The sequence below is a fragment of the Drosophila pseudoobscura genome, chromosome X (assembly GCF_009870125.1).
Source record: "Drosophila pseudoobscura strain MV-25-SWS-2005 chromosome X, UCI_Dpse_MV25, whole genome shotgun sequence".
NCBI lineage: Eukaryota > Metazoa > Arthropoda > Insecta > Diptera > Drosophilidae > Drosophila > Drosophila pseudoobscura.
The window spans coordinates 16,474,135-16,494,909 of NC_046683.1; the positions used below are offsets into that span (position 1 = coordinate 16,474,135).

General features: G+C 41.1%; 1 protein-coding gene across 1 annotated transcript; it reads left to right on the plus strand.

The window, feature by feature from the left end:
• The first annotated feature begins 1,066 nt into the window (after positions 1–1,066).
• On the plus strand, positions 1,067–20,542 carry LOC4814719 (TWiK family of potassium channels protein 7). The gene is made up of 8 exons (XM_001354591.4): positions 1,067–1,810; positions 18,673–18,834; positions 18,905–19,028; positions 19,095–19,244; positions 19,313–19,504; positions 19,563–19,678; positions 19,751–19,843; positions 19,900–20,542. Exons 1-8 carry the CDS (start codon positions 1,574–1,576, stop codon positions 20,053–20,055), a joined length of 1,230 nt encoding a protein of 409 aa, XP_001354627.4. The 5' UTR covers positions 1,067–1,573; the 3' UTR covers positions 20,056–20,542.
• The last annotated feature ends 233 nt before the right edge of the window (positions 20,543–20,775 follow it).

Here is a 20,775-nt window from a genome sequence, read left to right on the forward strand (position 1 = left end):
GTCTGATGGTTCGTCGGAGACTTCAATATATAGACCTAACAGGACGTATAGTTCGAAAAGTTCCCTTACTCCGAGTAAAAATTTTGAAGATGATGCAAAAAGTCATTGAAAATCATTTGGCATGGTCTGGGTCAGATGGGTCTTAGAAGTGGAATAATATATTATTGAGAGAAGAAAAAAAAATAAATCTTTTTGATAATGACTCCAGAAGATGTATACAACGACCCAAAGGCAAAGAATTCGACTTCCGGTACACCAAGAAAATGGTTAAGAACGGAGACCGATGTATAGGTATCCGAGGCTATTTTTCTTGGCATGGCGTTGAGCCGGTACATCTCATAACTGATCATGTGATCCAATTCGGGTATAAAAACATATTGACAGTCATTATACAATCTTAAGCTGAGGGAAACATGCCCTTGAGACGGGTCTTTCTACCGGAAAATTACCCAAAGCACACCTCAAAGGTGGTGAAGGCTTGGTTTACGGGAAAAAATGTAAACGTTATGGCTTGGCTAAGTCAGTCTCCTGACTTAAACCCATTTAAAAACCTTTGGGGTGACTTAAAACGTCGAATTGCTAAAAATGCTTTTCGAGAAGAAAAATAATTGTGGAGAATTGGGGCAAAAACGTGGTGTGAGATTCCAGTGGAGACTTGCCGCAAACTTATTGCTAGTATGCCAAGAAGAATGGCCGAAATCATCCAAAATAAGTGTGGCTATATAGGATAATATTAAAAGATTATAAATTATAAGAAAAAAGTGTAAAAATTTTGATACGCTTTTAGTTTTTCGCTTTGGAGAATTGCTGTACTTATTATTTTGGCCAGCCCTTATTTATGATTTTAAGGTTTAATCGATCATAAAATATATATTTGAAATGAAAAATGCTTATGATAAACATTTTTATAGTCTATTGTAGGTTAGAAAACTGAAAGTAAATTTGAATTTTTAATTATGTTTACTAGAAAAGTTTTATAGGACGTGAAAGAAAGCTCATAAGCGTGTACTTATTATTTTGGCCAGTAGTGTATATTCTAGCAGCATGTTGCTTTTCGACCAGCAACATTGCGGGCGATTTTTAAGCAACGACCTTGCCGCCCCGAAAAACCGGTAAAAAAAAATAAATAAAAATCGGCCGCGGACAAGGGAACGCATAGGAAATGTCGAATTTTTTGCCAAAATCGGGAAAGTAGTTCCAACAAAAATATCGAAAAAAATAAACAAAAAATATCACCTGCAATTATATTATCAACCAAAATTTGTATATCTTTATTCAATATCGGTGCTTCGCTGCGGTTGCTCGGTTTCGATTCGGATCGGCGTCCTTTCCTCACAATCAAGTCTCTGGCGTTTGGCGCGCTTTGAATATTGTTCGAAAATTACAAACAAAATTGTCCACGTCTTTCTGATTTCTTCTGTTGAGCGACAATGTGTGTCGTTCAGGACCCAAAAGGGCCTAGTCCCTAAGAGAAAATCCTAAAATTATAGAAATAAATTAAATAAAAAAGAATATACATATATGTATATATAAATTGTAAAGTTTGTTAGTCAGTGCTAAAGGCTTTCAAATCATGCCCGTGAAGACAGGTGTCAATGGCGGCGACTACGACTCCCAGGACGAGGCCAGCACTGAGCTGCTGGAAAAGCTCAAGCATCTGGATCGCCGTGTGGACGCCGTCGAGGGTGGAGGCTCTGGCGGCCTATGCGGCCGGAGGTCGTCCTGCTGGCAGTCGGTGAAATGGAAATCGGCTCTCAATCATATCGGATTGCTGGTCTCCCTGTCCATCTACTGTGGCGTGGGTGGTTTGGTAAAGACGTGTTCCTCTCCCATAAAATCTGTTTAAATATTTAACTCGATTTCGGCTGTTATCCATCTTGATTCTCGAGACGACCTGCTGCTTGTTAGAGAATATGAAACATCATCAAACAATAGCGCAATGGCAAAGACTGAAAATTTTCCAACGTTAAAATAGCGTTGTGTTTGTTTTTGGGGGTCAAAACGAAACACGAATGTGGGAACACCCAAAATATTTATTGCAGTGAAAATACTAAAAATTAGTTCAAAAATGAAGACATAAAAACTATTTTGTACATTTAAGTACCAGACGAACACCCTCTCGCTCACCTCAAACTGCTAATTGCCTTGCCATTGCACATACATCACAGAACAGAAAAGAACAGAACAGAACGGAACGGAACAGAACGGAACAGACGGGTCTGGAGCAGACGATGAGGGAGCTGCTGGAGGAGAGGCAACTGCATCATTGAGGTCTCTGCCTCGAGACCCGGAGGCAGTCCATGTGTGACCGCCGAAATATGGAGGGACCATCGGACCATCGGTCCATCGGACCATCGGTCTGCCTATCCGTCTGTGGGTCTGTCCGTTGCCCGTCTGTCCATTGAAATGGTCGAATGCTGTTGGCTCTTGTCTAAACATTTACATTTTCGCCAATGACGTCGTCGAATCCGAATCTGTAATGCCGTCAGTAGTCCATGGATGCAGCTGAGGCAGCGAATACGGGCCCTGGGTGGGGGGGCGATGGAGCTTTAATCGTTGCTGCCCACGACTTGACATATGGCCGAGTGTCGTGACGGGAAGGTATTTGTTATACTCGTATTGCCTCTCAATTTCCTCAAGCATTAGCATTTTCAGTGAGTAGGGCAGTGGCTGCCCAATGATTGATTTGAATTTCGAATGTGGGTTAACCGGTATAAATATGTACATATGTATGTATATATTTATTTGAATAAATAAAACTATAAATATTTTACACATATTAATTTTTAGCTACATAAGCTTTTTTAATACGAATTAGAGCTACCACTTGGCTAAATGGATGATTCATGATGCCTCCAAATTCTTTGATTTGTACTTCTGGGCAATATCAAACTTGTTCTTAACTTGACCACGTCCCTCACCCTACACTCAAGCAACCATCGACCCCGTCAACACCTCGCCTATATATTTGGCAATTTGCGCGGATTTCGGGCAACAAAAGCCATGCATTAATCAAGCAACACATTTGTATTCATGCGAACTATCAGAGACCCCTCCTCCCAAGACCGGACTCTTCGACATAAGTGCCTCATTGGCCCCATCCCCATCTCCATCCCCATCCCAGCTTTCCAGCCCAGTCCATCCACTGAACACACATACACCACATGTTGGCCAATTATGCACACTTCTCGGCCAAATTGCTCATCAAATTTGTTTCAAATTCACAATTTTTCAACAGAGAAAACGATTGAACAAGAAAAAAAAAAAAATTTGTTTTATGTTCTGCGGGGGCCTCTGATTCTTGGGGCCTCCATCGTCGATCCCGTTGCCCCCTGGTCCCCCGATTCCTGCGCTGATAGAAAATAAACTGTTTGACGGGTTGGGTTGGCGGAGAAAATGCTCTTGAAAAGTGCCACAAACATTTTGCTTCAATTGGAATTCGGACTTTCTTAATGCAATTTATTTGGGATTCATTTCCCACTTTCCACTTCGCCACCAGACCCTTCTACGTACCTACCTACATATACATAACTACAAAAAAATGCCGGCTGCCAAATGAAACGGAAATGAATCCACCGGACCAGTCTCACATCAGCATATCAGATAACTTACCAGTTTTTTCCAGGTTTTTATTTTTCTCTCCCTCTCTCCGTTTTGGTGCGGAAATCATCTCGAGCTAAGTTCGAAGCAACAAAAAACTTTTGTCAAGTGTTTTGACCCTTCCACACAATCAAATGGCGCAGAAAGTTTTCTTCTATGATCATAGCTCGAGTTGGAGGTATTTCTGGGAATTTTGTTTGCTCTTCCGAACTCTGATTGTCTTTCAAACGGTTACAAATTAAGTATAAAATTGATTTTTTAGTACATATATTTTCTAAAGATAGGTCTTGCATTGCATGCTTTTGACCTTACTTTCGGCGTTCTATGGCCCAAAATAATACAAATAATTATATTTTAATGAACGGCCTAGACGAGTAATCGCGTAAAAAGTGCATATCACCAAAAGTGTTTCTGTAATCAGGTAGAATAAAGCATTTTTCTAATCAGTTTAAGTTTAATGAACCCACTCAACAATTGCTCATTAACTTGAACTTTATTTTTATTCGGTAATTTATGACGGAAAAATATGTTATTTATTCTTAGATTTCTCATAACAGAGCCACTTGAATATTTTTAGACTTTTGTGTTGTCGGAAATGTGGAATTCTCGAGTTCCATTAATTGGTTTTTGATCCTTGATTAATTTATGTTGTATATTAAATTTGTTTGGCTGTTCGCAGATTGAAATTGTAGATAAATTCAAATTTAATTAATTAAATTGTAGATTTTCCTTTCTTAAATCTTGAAAAACTACAACGAAAATATCAAAGATATCAAAATCAATCCTCCCACGGAGATTGGCCGAATTATGTCAATACTTTGTATAGCTTTGGTAGATAAGCCTGCTGGAAAACAATTGACATTTATTGAATATTTATGAGTTGTTCTCTTTTCTTCTCTTCTACCCAGTCAAGTTTGTTTAGTAATTAGGACCGGGCTTTCCCATGGGAACGGCACTAGAGTGACTCAAATTACAGGCAAACAGCCTCCTCCACATATGGTCAAGAACCAGAGGAGTAGATGCGTCCAGAGGATGCGTCCTAAGTGAGTGGCTATAAATCATTTTAATTAGCAGTTTGTAGATTACTTGAAGTCCCCATCGATTCACATTCGCCTCTCCTTTTTGTCCTTTGGGTGTGTGTGGGTAAAAAATTTCGGCTTGTCAAAAGAGGTGTCCGTCCAATAGAAAATGGAGAGCTTAAGCCAAACTAAGTTGAAGGCCGAACGAATTAAGTTCTTGGCCAAAAGCCACACACACAACAACAAAAGCTATTAGACAACCAACCCAACTTTCACTCTCTATTTCTTTCCCTATACATACAATATATAGTCATATGTGTGTGTTTGTTGGTGTTATCTGATTAACTGACCCATCCAAGCCTGCCCAGACATGATTTTTCATATTGGGCCCAATTTGCCGCTTGTCCCAGAAAGGAATCCGAGACCAGGAACTAGGCACGGCCTCGACAATATTGTACGCCTTTCTGCCGCACGGATGTTTGCCTTTAAATAGCACATATAAAAAGAATAATGGACTTTGGTGGTAGGAGAAGCAGAAGCAGAAGAAGAAACAGTAGTGATAGAAGGCCTAGTGGGAATCCTAGTAGTACGATAAGACACATGTGTCCTTAGGAAACGTTGTAAAATCACGTCACGCTCCCATTAGAAAAATATTTAAAACGATTCAGTTGCCTCTGTTTAATGGAAATTTTAGCGAAGTTAGTGAAGACGACCAATAGATCTATATCGTAAAAACACACTCAACCATCTCGAATATATTTCTTTAAAATAAGAAATATGTTGAGCACAAATGGTTTTGGTTTTACCGATCGTTTCTATGGCATCTGTATGAGGATGATATCCGTTTCGATTAATTTCCACGAGGAGAGAATCTCTTTCTGCCAATATTATAACTATTTTTCCAATCTCCTTCCACATAATTCTTGCCATAACTGTGATCCGATCGCAAAGTGTTTCAACCATTTGGGATACAAAGTTCCGTTTTTCTAGATCTCTGGATAGCTTCTGACATATGTAAATCCATATAATCCAGACAGATGGGCAGACTTTATGGAGTCGGAATCGATTCTTTCTGGCTGTGATATGCATCAACAAAAATATATTAAACAGAATAGGAAAAAGTGAAAATAAGGACTGTGGCCGGACATGTTTTCCACATTTAAATAGATAAATACAACAGTTAGGTATATACAAAATGTAGTATTTAATTTAAATTCGATCAAGAGATGACAGCCATGTACCACAGATTCTCATCCCTCACTAATCAAATAAAAACCTCAAAACCGCCAGTCAATAAGCAAAGTCAAGGAATTCGGTTCAATTTTTGTTTCCTAATGAAATCATTCCGCCCGGACGCCTTAAGCTATGCAACACTCTGTTTCGGTTACGTGGAAGCCACATAATTTTGTTGTTTTTTGTTTGCATATTCCAATCATGTACCCTGGGACCCATGGACCCCCGCCCGACCGACAAAAATGCGTGCAAATTGCTCAACAATGACAGGCCAAGCGATTCGTTTCGGTACGATTCGGGTCAAGACAAAGATCCATTCCATAAACGAAACTTTTACCAAAGTGTTTAAGTGTATTAGTGAGGTGTGGTAGGAGAGAGGGGTACCAAGGAGCGACGACAGCGATTGGCGGAGGGTGATGACATGGCCAAAAGATAAGTTTGTGTGGGCCATCAATTGGGGCACGCATGAGGCATACAAATGGATGACTTTCCACTCGCCAGCGACACACATCCAACAACATTTCAATTTATAACCCCCCAACGAAAAGGACAGAGATCCAATAGATAGTAGGTCATAAAGTCACTTGACCACGACTAAGAGATAGTACCACAGTATCAGAATACAAAGAGAGAGGATTGCTTTCAACAATTTAGCACGCTCCAAAAAAAAATATCTTCATTATTGCGGCGGCCTCTTTTTGTTTTACATGTGTCAAACCTCAAGATACAAGACACAAACTTTCGGGCCATCCATTCGTCTGGCAATGGGCCAACAAAATACAACGTACCGGCCATCGCCACAAGTGGGTGGTGGCTGTGCGGGTGGAAGTGCCATCAAATTATTAACAAATTATGCGACGACAGGCAGGTGACAAGATCTGACAGATTTATGCGGAAAGTCGCCGAGTGTGAAATAAACTTATAAAACTACGAGTATGCGAGTTCCTTCCCACAACGAAATTCTTGGGTCGCGTGTCTCCAGCTAAAAATAAAGAAGAAATTAACTTAATTCGGGAACCTCTCTGGTTTTTTACGAGTCCAATTAAGTTCGCATTGTGCATACGTATATCTGAACCAAATATACTTTTCTATATACAGAACACTCTAGAACAAAATCGAGTTCAACGCAAAATACACCTTGGGGCCGCCTTTTTGAAACTTTATTGCCGCTTGTCTTTTTATACCCGGTGCTCAAAGACTACAGGGGTACACGTGTATCTGTAAATCAATAGTCTCCTGTGACATCACACTGCATCAAGGGGCATACCTATGTATCTGTGCATCAAGTGGCATCCACAATTTGGAAGGTACAAGAAATCCGAAAAGCCAGAATCATATCTACCCAAAAAAACGCAAAATTTGTTCTAAATCGGATTGTTATTATATCCAGATAAAAGAAAATATTTTCACCCATATTCTCTGAAAGCCCTATATTTTGTTCAACAGTGTATGCATTATGGTACAGTGCAGTAAATGCATGTATTTTCTCTGATTGATGCCACAAAGTGCATTGGGCTGTTAACCCAAATGCGGACCAATTACACATCAAGCCCCAATCAATCAAGCGACCGTAACCGTATTTATCCGCTTTCATATTAATCGCCTGATGCTGATATCATCAGAAAGAACATTTTTCAAAAAATAGTTTTTAACAAACAGTATTAAAAAAACATAATGTATCACCCCTTTTGACTTATTTAATAAACAATTTTGAACTTTCTTAGATCAAAGAAAAATCACAGCTTAACAACTTTTATTTCTTGCTAAACCTAAAAATTCTATGAAAATATCTTTGGTAAATATAATTATATTGGCGTCCACACGAAAAGGTCAAATTTGTTGTGTTCTTCGTCAAAAACATTCTTTTTTGGAGAAGCAAAAACTATTATATTTAGCTCGAAAGTCCGAGTTTTTCTTAAATCTGAATGGATACGATTTTGAACGCTTCCAGCAACCAAAGATGTCCATCTCATTTGTAAACGAAGCCGCATACACATATGTACATACGTACAAATGTTATAAAAATAGTCAAAATAGTTCCCAGTCAAAGTCAGATCTTTTTTGTTTGCCATAAAAATAACCATTTGTGGTTTTTCATTCGACGAACCCAACGATTTCATGCCATTTTCTGCCCCTTCCTATATTGGAAACTGCATGTATTTGCGTTTACTTTGACCTTTGACATTCTCAATTCGATTACTTATTTGGGGATGTATGGAATGTCCTACTCCATAGATCAAATTCAGATCGAAGTGCACGCCTTCGCTTTCGGCTTTAACTTTGAGTAAACGATGGGGAAGGGTATTTGAAGATTTGGCGCGAAAGCAAGCCTTTGTTTCGTGTTTCGTGTTGCTTGTATAGTTGTTTGTTCTTTGTTTTGGCTGGCGGCATCTCCCACGCTTTTCGCGGTTTATGGGGACGTCATTGTTTATCGGCCTTCCATATTCAGACACAAACTCGTTGACAACAACAGCAACAGGGAATTTTCTTTTCGTCTGCCAAAAAGAAAAGAAATCACATTTTTCTTAATCACTTTTCTTTCATTGTTTGCCTTCTCACATCGTTCAGTGTTAATTTTCATTTCATTTCCTTCTTTCCTTTGGGGTTTTTCTTGGGTCTGGCGGCGTATGAGTAATATTCGCATTGATGCTTTTTTATGCTCTGGCAGGCCAAAAAAGATTATAGGTATATATTTATTCAACATATTCCCCGTTTAGCTGCCTTTCAGTTCTATCTTTAACCGTGAAGCAATTAATTTGAAGAATTCCTTGTTGGCATTGAGGGACTCTGTCTACCTTTCCGATTCTCGCCAGATATGTAAATAATTACATTCAACGTAGAGAAGCAAATTGCGATGCTTAAGTTGGATTACTTTGTAAGAAGAGCTATATCCATGTCATATCAAAACGATCGACCTTGTACAAGAGTATCAGAAGCCTCGACCCCTCGACGCATTCCATTCTTTTTTGTTGGATTCCGATTTTCGCGATCCGCAAGAAACCAGGGAAATAAATTATCTGCCGATCTGCCAAAACAAACTATCCATAAAAATTGGCTGGATTTAATAATTTATACAATTTATTATCAACTAAAAATAATAAACTATAGAGACACAGGTCCCTCCACACAAAAATTAAAAATTTCACGTTCTGTTATTTTGGCTTTCGTTGCTCTCGTTGTTGCTTTTGATTTATTTATTTTGTTAGCTTAAAAATTACGGAATTATTTTTGTTCTTTTGATTGTTGTTTGGGTTTCAAGGGAGGCGTGGCATGGAACTGCTGCACTGTAAAATTTTAATTTGGCAGCGAAACAAACAATCAAACACGCGTAAACCGAAAAACAAGAAGAAAATTACCAAATTTATGTGGACCTGGCGTGTCAAGGTTGTTCTCAAAATATTTTTGCTCTTCTTCTGACTGTTTTTTTTTTTGTTGTTTGTTTGCTAAGGTTGTTATATGCAGTACTTTTTGTTGTGTTAGCAATTTACAGAAGGAAGTGGCTCATAAAAAAGCGTTCGACGCCGTATTAGCATAATTGAAACGGAGCATGGGAATCGCTTCGGAATTTGGCCAAGGAAAAAGCCAAGAAGAAATCGAAACCGGACGTACTTTGTTCGTGACAAGGGGAATGCCCTATGCAAAGGGGGTTTGGCATGTCTGGTAATCCGATTGGCAGGTACTGATATAATCTTCTGATTAGATTATGCCCTTTCAAAACAAGAACAAAAGAACGGCTTGCTGATTTCAACATCTGATGTATAATATATGAGGGATCCTCTTTCAATCCTCTTATCTTATGATCGTTTAAATACTTTTATAAGCTGCATACGATCAGGATTACGATTCAATTCAAATGTTTACTTCACTCTGATCTCCTTTTTTAAAACCCTTAATTCTGAATAGTCCTTTGAATAGTCATCGATATGATATCTACCTACTAATCCCCCTGTTATTATGAATATGATTTGATTTTATATATGCTCTACCCATACATTTCTTACCGCGTATTATTTGACTAAAATCGCTTTCATATTAAGGTGCTACAAATGAGAATGTAAATATGACCCGATTATACACTTTCCACTGCCTTTGGGAAAACACTTTCACTAAAATCCACCGCAGCAATTACCAGAAAGCCAAATCACGGTACTAGCAGACGAAGAACAAAAGACGAATAGCGACCAGGATTCAAAACAGAGAAAGGCCAAAAAAGCTAACTAGAACTCGGCCTCGTGGACAGTCTGGCGCCTTGCGTGCAGCACGTGCACTAAGCCAGGCCCGGATCCGAACACGGACCCATTAGCTGCTCCTCCTCCTTATCGACAGTACCCGCAGTAGTCCGCACCACCGCACCACCCGACCAGAGCACATCCTCGCACAACTCCTCAGATTGACGAAGCTTTGATTGTTTTTTCGCAGGTAGTAGCAGTCGACACAATCTTTAAGAAAACTCGACACGCAAATCAAATGCTGAAGCAACTCAATTTTTAAGGAACCTCAGCAATATATTCTTCAAAGGATATCCTAGGGTAGCAAATGGTCTATTGGGCAAAATGATTGAAGATTTTTCCTTGGCTTCACCGCATTTTTTGGCCAAATTTTAGGAGTATTACCAGCCAAACACACATACGAGTATGTACAGGTGAACACATTAATGTTCTCTTAGGTATGAGATTGCATTGATGTTCCTTTAAGAATTTTGTAGAAAAACTCTGAATATTGATTGGTATTCAGTTGTTCTTCCCTATCAAAAATGAATTTAGATTAGCTCCTGATTGAAATTCTCTAAGACTCTATTGTAGCTTTTCAGACTTAGCTATTCGTTGAGACAATTCCCTTGTAGAAATATAGTTCCTATGAGCTCTGTGAGTTTGGTAATGAAATAAATTTTGTGGTTTTTTACGTTCTTTTAAGTTTTGTTATGAATTTTTTTGGTTCTACTGAAATTATTTAGGTGCTTAAACTTATCAAGAATTTCATTAGTTTGATTTTTTTTATAGCCGATACTCAAAATGATTAAAGGGGCATATTATATTTCTGGTGAAAATAAAGTACATACATATTCCTGATCAGCATCAGTAGCCGAGTCGATTGAGTCATGCCTGTCTGTCCGCCCTAGTGTCTGAGCGCCTAGTGCTCAGAGACTATAAGAACTAGAGCAATGACATTTTTTATCCAATCTTCTGTGATATGTCACTGTTACAAGTGTGTTTCAAAACATCGCCTCTTTGTCGTTCAATACAAGCGCCGTCTGCTGGAGGCCGACTAAGTGTCCGGTATAAATGTAGAGTTGCGGTCGCAGCAACAACTCACAACGTTCCCCCTCGTTTATGTTTGGATTTATTGGTAGTGCCGCTAATTTTCGATATTATTATTGTTAAATTATAAATTAAGACCGCTACTTAAGCCCCTTAGAGAATATGTTTAGTTAAACGATTGCAAAATTTCACAGGGTATCCCATAGTCCACAGAGTCGACAGACAACTGTGCCATCGCTAAAGTTGCGTGCAACATTTTTGCATGTCAAAATGGCGTTGATTAATGATTGCCATGTCGATGTGTGTGCTTGTATATGTGCCCTCGTGTTTGTGCGTTAAATGCACATAATGCGCATACGCAACGTTTGACAAGAAAAAGGCAAGGAACGGATGCATGACGCCGCTCTTTTAACCAATACCACAAGCGGTAAACAATAAAAACACTTACACTCTTTCAATAATGGAAATTTGTATGTGTGTGTGTGTGTGTGTATGGGTGCTCTCACACATATGCAAATAGACTGATGTCAAACTTTTCTGAACTTTGACAAGCAGCAAAATGCATTAAACTCTGGTCCCATGGCAAGATGTGAGAGAAGGAGGCGCCTGTGGAAGTTTCCCAAGTGGATTATGGAAATTTATGCAATGGCAAAATTTTGATAAATTTTCAATAGATGGGGGAGAACAAGCTAATACCGTTAGAACGCGAAACGGGGGCAATGGCGGATGAGGCAAATTGATAAGAAACGATGCTTCAGGTCAGGCATAGGCATTCAAATGTCATAGGAAATGGTTAAGTTACTACGACACTGCCACTGTTGCGAACAAATCAAATCTCTTCCCTTTTTTTCTCGCAGGAATTCCGCAAGAATGTTTGTGCATGGGTTCCAAAACCTATCGTTTCAAGTTTCAAAATAACGATGATTTTCCGAAGCAGCCATGTGGAACAACAATATGTCGAGCCTGACCTTCATCTTTTTGGGCCACATCATTCTAGAGGTAGTTAACTCCTTCCGACTGCTGGAAGCAGTTTTTGGCCAGCTTCCAATTGCTTGCCAGCACATCCGCTCTGGATCTGGCTCTGTTCTGAACCATGGCTTTCCATTTCCGATTCTAAAAAACCCTGTTTTGCTGGACCAGTTATAAGAAAGCAGATAGGGTAGTCATTCCACTGTGCACAGTAGGCTGTGTTGGGCCTGCAGAATACCTGGAGACACGCCGGGATGGAGTGGGCTTTGTAAGCGATGATATCCATCTGGTATATCCAGCGTTCGTTTCTAAAGGGTCCTTGATTGGCGTTGAGGAATATATTTACCCAACATTACGATATGTGGAATATTGGAAGTGGAAATTCTGATTTAAGACTGAAAGATCCTTGATAATTGCAATTGAGTTGAAAACTGAATGAGGAAGATTCTTAGAACAATCTCAAATAATCAACAACATCTCGATGAACCATGAGAAATAGGTTCATCTCGTCCAAAGATCAACCGCAAGGGCATGGTCAACAATCTAGGCAACAATCTTTAAGTGGAACTCAAAAGGAACTTTGCCTCCCAACCTGCCATCGAGGCATAAGACGCCTTTCAGACTTCTGCCACATTTGGTACATCTCAGAGATTCGTTCAAGGTTGAAAGTGCCCTTTTGTGTGCACAAGCTACCAAGATCGTGTTACATCGGTTTACAAATGTCAGGGGAAGTCACTTAGCTGGTCCTCTCAAGATGCCTTTCCAGACATCCTGTTTGAATCTGTTCCAGCCAATCCCACACAATTCAGATGTCTTTATAGTTTCATAAACCAATTTATAATCATTTGAATCTCACACGAACATTTGTAACCCCCTTTCCCCAAGCAAAGCTATCAGTTTCATGGTTTGACCGCGCTCTGTCCAAAAATGATGCCTTCGCGTGTAAATTGGAAAAACGAACACACAAATCATCATCAGCCACAACATGAGAACGGGCCAAGAACAGCAGTCTCATTAGCCAACAGAAACCCATCCAATCCATCCGGCAGCTGGCCCCAACACAGTGTCAATCAATGTCTCCACCTCCACAGCCCTCGCTCGCTGGACAGCTGCCAAAATAGGGGCACAAGGGGCCATACATCAGAAGTAATCGCGAGAACATAATTAAAAAATTAAAAAACTATTTGCCCTGTCTGTCCACGCTGTTGTTCTTCATTGTTTTTCTTCATCTTTTAATTTGTATTTTCATTTTTAAATAATGAGTTTGTGTGTTCAACATTTCTGCGGGTCATTAATCTGTCTTTCTAAGACACCTGAGCATTCGGGGGGTTGTGTTAGAGAAGCGCCGATGAATCACAAGGACTGAAATGCCTTCACTCTTATACTATGATGATCATCAAATATTTGATTGGTTTGGAGTATGGATCATGGATCATAATCAAAATTGGTGACCTTTTAAAAGAGCTGACACGAGTACGGGCTATATAAAGGCATATCCTATGTACTTTTTGATGCGCTGAAACATAGTGATCAGCGGAATTGGTATATATATTGGAATCGGCTCACCAGTCGAACATTACATTAAACATTTTTATGAGAAAACTGCCCAAACTGAAGAACTTCATCAACTTCCACCTCGGGCAGATTGAAGATAACATCTCTAGGTACATACGAGTATACCCCATATATCGCTAACTATCGCTTGCTCCATCGGGAGTGGGGTCAATCATCCGTCGCCCATCATTCCGGTCATGCCATGCCATGTGGCATGCCACGCTCAGTCAAACCTAAGGCCCCTTTGACCTGGCATAATCTTTTCGCCGTCAGGCTGCCATGTTTGCCTTACACACACCACGGGTAGCGGGTAAAAACGCGCCAAAAAAACGCACACAAATCAAAAATGAAAAACTCTTTATTGCACGCGTATGGTATATGCGCGGACAGGTCGTGGTGGGGGGTGTGCGACGGGGTTGGGGGAAAGTGTGTGCTGCGAGTATATTAGCTTTAACAGCTGATTTTTTGTCGTGGCATGCAAATCGTGCGTGTGGCAGTGGGGTGCCCTCTGGCTGCCACATAGCCAAACGTACCATTTGAACATAATTTTTTGGTTTGTCCAAATGTCTGTCACGTCCTGATGGTCACGCAAGAGGGTGGGCCACGGCGCTGGAAACTGGTGTGTTTTTGGGACTTTTGATACTTTGATAAGAACGTGTGCTTAATGGGAAAACGAATACAAACTTCCAGTTGCGACTACTGGCCAACCTCAGAGCACATGTTGCCCCACCATCGGAAAGGCATACATCGGTATGGGTACTTCTGGGATTTCCCAGTCCTTATCAATGTGTACTTCGATAACTGGAACAGAGCACGAATATTTTCAAGAGTGCCAGTCCTCATGCTACTTATAAAGCTGCTCATTTCCATAGTCCAAAGTACCAAAATCTTGGTAATCATCATCCTCGCAAGTGTGTGTCCGAGTGTGTGTGTGTGGGGTGGTCCATTGTCTAGACCTGATAATCATCACAATCTCTGAACTGGGTCTGTGCCCAGTCCCGAACGATTCCGCGTCCCTTACCATCTCCGTACTCCTCCTTTACGGAACACGAGTGTATAGATCCTTTGTCTCTTTTTGGGGTCCGTATTTGGGTCAAGCACTGGGCATTAGCATAAAACAAACATCTAAAGGCGCTCCAGGAATCGCCAGTGGGGCAAATGGCACTTACATGGATGGTGCTTTTGTCGGCTATTGTGCCACGAAATTGGCTAATTAGCCCAGCCGCAGGTGGGGCTGCTCCGAGCCGCACTCCGAACACCATGGTTATCATTTCGGGGCATTTTTCATTTCCCTTATGCTTTGGTTGAATTTTAATTTGATTTTATTGTGTGTGATCTCTTTGGGGCCCAACTTTTTTTTGGGGCACAAACCGACCTTGGCCATAATCTGGCAAAAGTACACATAAATATGTCAAGTGCCAAAAGTGCGAGTGGAGTGGCTCGCGCCATAGGCGGTCCCCGTCGGGTCTGCTGTGCCGTGGCCATAAAACGGAATAAACGTTTATGTTTATGATTATAATTGGGGTGTTTTTTCCAGTGCTGCGCAGCGCTGTGTGTCGACAGTTCTTTAAGTGTGCGATTGGAACCCGTCAACCAGGGTCCCACCAAGCTGTGATTGTCATGGAGGCGAAGAGGCTCGTAGATAATTTTGAATTATACTGCCAGGAATATCGAAATAAACTTAATAAAAGCCTTGGCATATGGTGGATAAAAATAAAAGCTGTAAATATTCCTCTTCGTCTGTATAGTCAAAGAGTTATAGAGGGTTGCTCTGATCCGCAGCTCCTGAGAAACGCATGCCCATATCAATTGGATATGGATTCGCTGCCATTAAATCATTTAACAATTGTTTAGTCATTATATTTAACAAAGATCTATGGGTGTGGAGCCCTCAAACCATTCGTTTTTATTACCCTGCGAAGCACACTCAATAAATAATCAAAACTTAATGAACTGACAGCGATTTATACAGCGGCAGCAAGAACAACAATTTTCGGGAATTATGTATGTCTAATTTGCTATGAAATCATAAACTCATAAAATCAACAAAGCAAAGTTCGTGGAGATGCCGCAGATGCTGGCGATGCCCACCCGCGGTTTTAACCGCTCGCGACAGGAAGGCACTGATTTGGAAAATCTAAAAAAGTGTTTCCCCCCCTTTCCGACTACTCCCGGACACACCCGCACCCCTGCAACATGGGGGAGGGGAGTGAGCAATAATCAAGGGAGCAATCTTTAAGGTTACAACGAAATCAGTTCGTGGGGCGCCCATCAGACGCCAGTGCCGTTGGTCATTTTCACATTCGCACGCCGCTTCCGCAAGTTTTTTCTCTCCTTCTCTCTGGGCGGAACTGGTCCTGGGTAAGGTCCCTTGGCATGGCGGTCATTGCCGCCCCCGGATCTAATTTTCAATAAATAATATCCATTTATATTTATTATATAGGAGTAAGGAAGGATGGATGGATGGATGGATGGAGTAAGGAAGGCCTGCCCTCAAAGTAATTTTCATAAATATATAATTTTGGTGTAATATTTATTATTTATTGTTTGTTGAGCGTGTACCCCTTATGATGGTATTCTACAGAACTTCTATATTGAGCAGATCACGAAAAAAGAGGATTCTTGGCCATGGCTTACACTATTTCCGCTCTTTCTACATACCTTCGAGTATAACTTTTGTATTTATTGTACGGTCATACCAGATCTTTGAGTATATATTTCGCCACGTCCAAGCCACTCTGAAATACTACCCTCTATACCATTATTCGGTAATGTTGGCTTCCCTTTTTTACTGTTCACCCTACAAAAATATTTACGCATGTGCTGGTGTGCGGTATAGAATCAATCTGTGACCTTCTGCCCTCGGCTTTGGGGTCTGGCTGCCACTCTGTCTGTGGCTTGTTTACTGACCGTAGCCTGCTTTTGGACGCTCGCAGCGGAAATGAATTATCACCCGCTAAATGGGCGCGAACATCATTATTATGGCCGCAGCAAAAGCATTTTGTTGCTGGGATTTGTTTTTTTTTGTTGTTCTTTTAAGGAAGAAAAATGGCCCTGAACATTGGAGGTTTTATTAAAACCCGGGAGCGGCTACAGCTGTGGGATTACCTACTGGACATGTCGCTGCATCTGCGCTGTGTCAATCTTCCTTAGGTCAGGCGTCAAGCCCTCTTTAACAGGCGGGCACATCGCCCGGAGCCAGCCCAGATGGCCAGGTGGAGCCAGTAAGGAAGGGGTCAGGGGGTCACTCCATTATTTCCATATGTCGTGCGTTAATTGCCGTACATGCTGGCCAGCCCTGGGGGCTCTGGGCTGCGTGAGATTTATGGTCCGCCAAATGGGGCGACAAAGTGACAAGTGCCTTAAGCTCTCGTTTTGCATGGAATTATAAGGTAGGGAGTCACTTATAGCTGGGATTTTGTACACGAGAGTGGCCGTTAATCATAAATTTCAATTAAATGTGTAAAAGATAGTTCCAGTTCTAATGGAACTCTCATAGCCGATCACTGTTTGGGGTAGCCTTTTGGGGTATGCCAGTCACTGATGGCCTGGTGCCAACACTCCTTTAATGTCCCCCCCATTTAGCAGAGAGCGAAACCCATCTCCGGGCGCATCTCAGGGGATCTCTCACCCAAAGCCACAGCCTGTGGTGCTTGGACGTCTGACTGAAAAGGGGCGGAGAGAAGTAGAAGATGCCCCCACTTTCTGTCCAATAATAATTATAATTTATGCGCAAGCACAGAAAATAAAGCCACAGACACAAGCCTCAACTGTAAATAAAATTGTGAAAGGAACTGTGAAGGAAACTACGACAGTTTCGTGCATGAAACTGTGGAGGGAACTGTGACTGGGACTGGGAGTGTACGTTTAATTTAACGCTTGTCTACTGAGCTGTTTCTGCCACTGCAAATTATAGATCTGTCGCCCTGTCTCTCACTTTTTAGTTATCATGGTCTGTGCGTATGTATGTATGTACATATCTCCAAGGACGGCACCAATTGGAGTTGGACAAGTTGTCGCCGCCCCGTCAATGTTTTTGGGAAGTAGTCAGACACGGGTCGGGAGGGGATTGGGTGGGGAACAAAACTAATTAGGATAATGCCCAACTCCAGAAGTCGTGAGTGGAAAATGCAACTTCAAATCTCAAACTTTGAAAGGGAAACCCAGAGAAAACGCTGCATGAGGCTGCAATTAATCAAAGGGGGCCAGGATAGGAATTTAAATCAACGAATATTCCAGGCCAGCGTTGACTTGGACTTCGACTATATCAATGTCAAAAGTGAAGGAAATACTTGTGGGGTGGGACAGGGTCAAGAAGCGCACTCAAGGGTGCCCATATATCTTCCATCGCATGTTGGCTGCTGTGTGAGAATGAAAAATTGTCTGATACATTTAAATTGAATATCCACTTCTTTTTTGTTTTTCTTCTTTTTTTTTGTTTTTTCGAACGCTATTGCTTCTTCGATCTGCTGTTAAAAATAAAACTCGATGCCGATTTGTAAAAACTATTTTTATAACGAAAACAGCAAAATCTGAAGACAAAGAGGATGGACGTACCGTTCTTAAAGTTAAACAAATTTATTGTGATGATGTGCGAGAAATTGAATGAAGATTTGATTTGGCTTCCAAACCGATTTCTGTCTTAATTCGTTTTCTTTTCGCACTTAAGATGTGAAACATCAAAAAACTGAACAACATTTTGGAATTCTTTATACTTAAACTGATTGTTCTTCTTATTGAAAATTATTATTTGTTACCTTTGGGCTTGAAGGTCAAAGGTTGACGTACAAGCAACAAATAATTTGGAGTTTCGCCCATTTGAATGTTTTTTAATAGAATCTAGAGAAAAGGTGATGTTTGGGGAATTGTATTATTAGGAAAATATCGAAATAAGGTGTGAATGAAAGGACGGTTTTCCAGGAGGAATTATTGGAGTTTGCCATAGTGGGAACATAGTGGGAATGAGTTGTTTTTTTAACTAAGAACTAAAGCGAACTAAATTAATTATTCTTTTTTTGGGACATTCGTTTCGTTGACAGATATTTCGCCACTTAGAGCGTCCCGCGGAAGTGCAACGTCTTACCGATTTGAAGGATGTGGTCAAGAGCCAAAGGGAACGCTTCATGAGCGCCATATTAAACAACACCGAAGTGAACAATCTCAATGAGCTGTTGTCCTTTGAGCTGGCCAAATATGAAGCGGTTAGCATACGATTTGTCGATCCCATTGGTTCTATTTAAATTTTCGATATTTTGTTGGGGGGGCCTGCAGGCTGTTCAAAAGGCGGCCGAAGGGGGCCTGCTTATAGTCGCCGATAAAGACTTCCCAGAGCCGTACGAGCGATGGAGCATACTGCAGGCTGTGTTCTTCTCATCGACTGTGTTAACCACCATAGGTAGGTCATCGAAAGGCCGCTGCCTTTCTGAGGCATTCAAAAGCACTCAAAATGATCGAATTTCAGGATATGGCAACATTGTGCCAGTGACTACCGGCGGACGGGTATTCTGCATTTGCTTTGCCCTCATCGGCATACCCTTCACGCTCACGGTGATAGCCGACTGGGGTCGGCTCTTTGCCACCGCCGTCTCAGTGTTTGGAAAACATATGCCCAGTAAGTGTATTACAGATTACTGTGGACTTTTTACAGCATATATTTTATCTGTCATTCATCCCATTTAGCCAAGCCAAAGTTTACCAATTTCATAGGAAAGACCTGGTTCTACGCCATTCTGGCTGTTGGCTTCTTGGGTGTCTATCTGGCCGCCGGTGCGGGTCTGCTCCTGCTCTGGGAAGATGATTGGACCTTCTTCGATGGCTTCTACTTTTGCTTCATTACCATGACCACCATTGGGTTCGGAGACCTGGTGCCAAGTAGGTGTTAGAACATGCACCTATGTATATACATAAATTGACTGTGTTTGCTTTGCAGAGAAACCCAACTATATGCTGCTCTGTACTCTGTACATTCTCATTGGCCTGGCCCTGACATCGACGATTATCGAGCTGGTGAGGCGTCAGTATGCCACCAGTTGGGCCAAGTTGCAGGTGAGCTGGGGGCACCGTAATCGAGAAAATTGCGAGAGTGTTACATTTGATACTCGTTACTTGATTTTGCAGGAACTTTCCGGTCCCATGGCGGAGACTTTGCGTCGCTTGGGTGAGACAGCCGGCACGGGTCTGGACTATGCAGCGCTCCAAAAAGTCTTGACCGTAAGTATTTCCCCTCCAAACAGTCCACAAAATAATATTGTTGCCCCATTTTACAGGTTTCCATGCCGAAGTGGAACAGCAAGAAGAACGACCACAGCCCGGATATTGCTGCGCTTGAGGCTATCACCAATGCCATTCTAAAAGAGGTGAAGGAGGCACAAAATAATAAGCCCAAGGTTCTGCAAATTGTCATCTACGAGTCCTCTGTCTAAGGACTATGTAGAATAAGAGAAGGCTAGAGAGAGAGCTTCCACCAATAATCTACAGCATAATCTTCGGGCCACAGCAAAAATATCAGAAAATATCACAGTTACGATTAGTTAGGCTTGAATTGAGTTGAAGGTTGAGGGTTGCCATTGGTGACAGTGGGCACTAGCTAAAGCGTACCACTGCCAGACTTCCATAAGTTAATGTCTGTACATATAGCTATTATATAGTCAAATGTCTAGGCAATAATATTGCTCATACGTACTGAGATCACAGCATACATACTTACATACTATAATTAATTATTTATTTAAAGGCGGGGAAAGTGATTCAATATATATTAATAAATACATACGCATACACTATATATAGATATAAATATTTTTTTTGTTTAATGTTAACCATTAGCTTAAGTTATCAATAACATTATTAGTACCTCTTGTCCATGTGATGTATAAATGTCATCTCTAAAATAAATCAGAAGAAAAACATGCAAAATGAATGATAGTTCTTGGCTTGGAGAGTGTCCAGGGTAGCAGGTAACAGGTAACACCCCAGGCAAACAGCTTCGCTCTCGCTCTCTCGGTTCTGTGCGCTCTTACTATCCGCATGTCGCTCACCGTTTTCTTGGCATGTAAGCTAGAATTAGTTTCGGATCCAACACCATTTCAACCGGCCGATATACCAGAATCACCAAATATACGACATACATATACGTATACATA

Coding starts and splice junctions, on each gene's coding strand:
- LOC4814719 (XM_001354591.4), top strand. CDS start 1,574: ATGCCCGTGAAGACAGGTGTCAATGGCGGCGACTACGACTCCCAGGAC. Junction 18,835..18,904: donor AGCTGGCCAAATATGAAGCG/GTTAGCATACGA, acceptor GGGGGCCTGCAG/GCTGTTCAAAAGGCGGCCGA. Junction 19,029..19,094: donor GACTGTGTTAACCACCATAG/GTAGGTCATCGA, acceptor ATCGAATTTCAG/GATATGGCAACATTGTGCCA.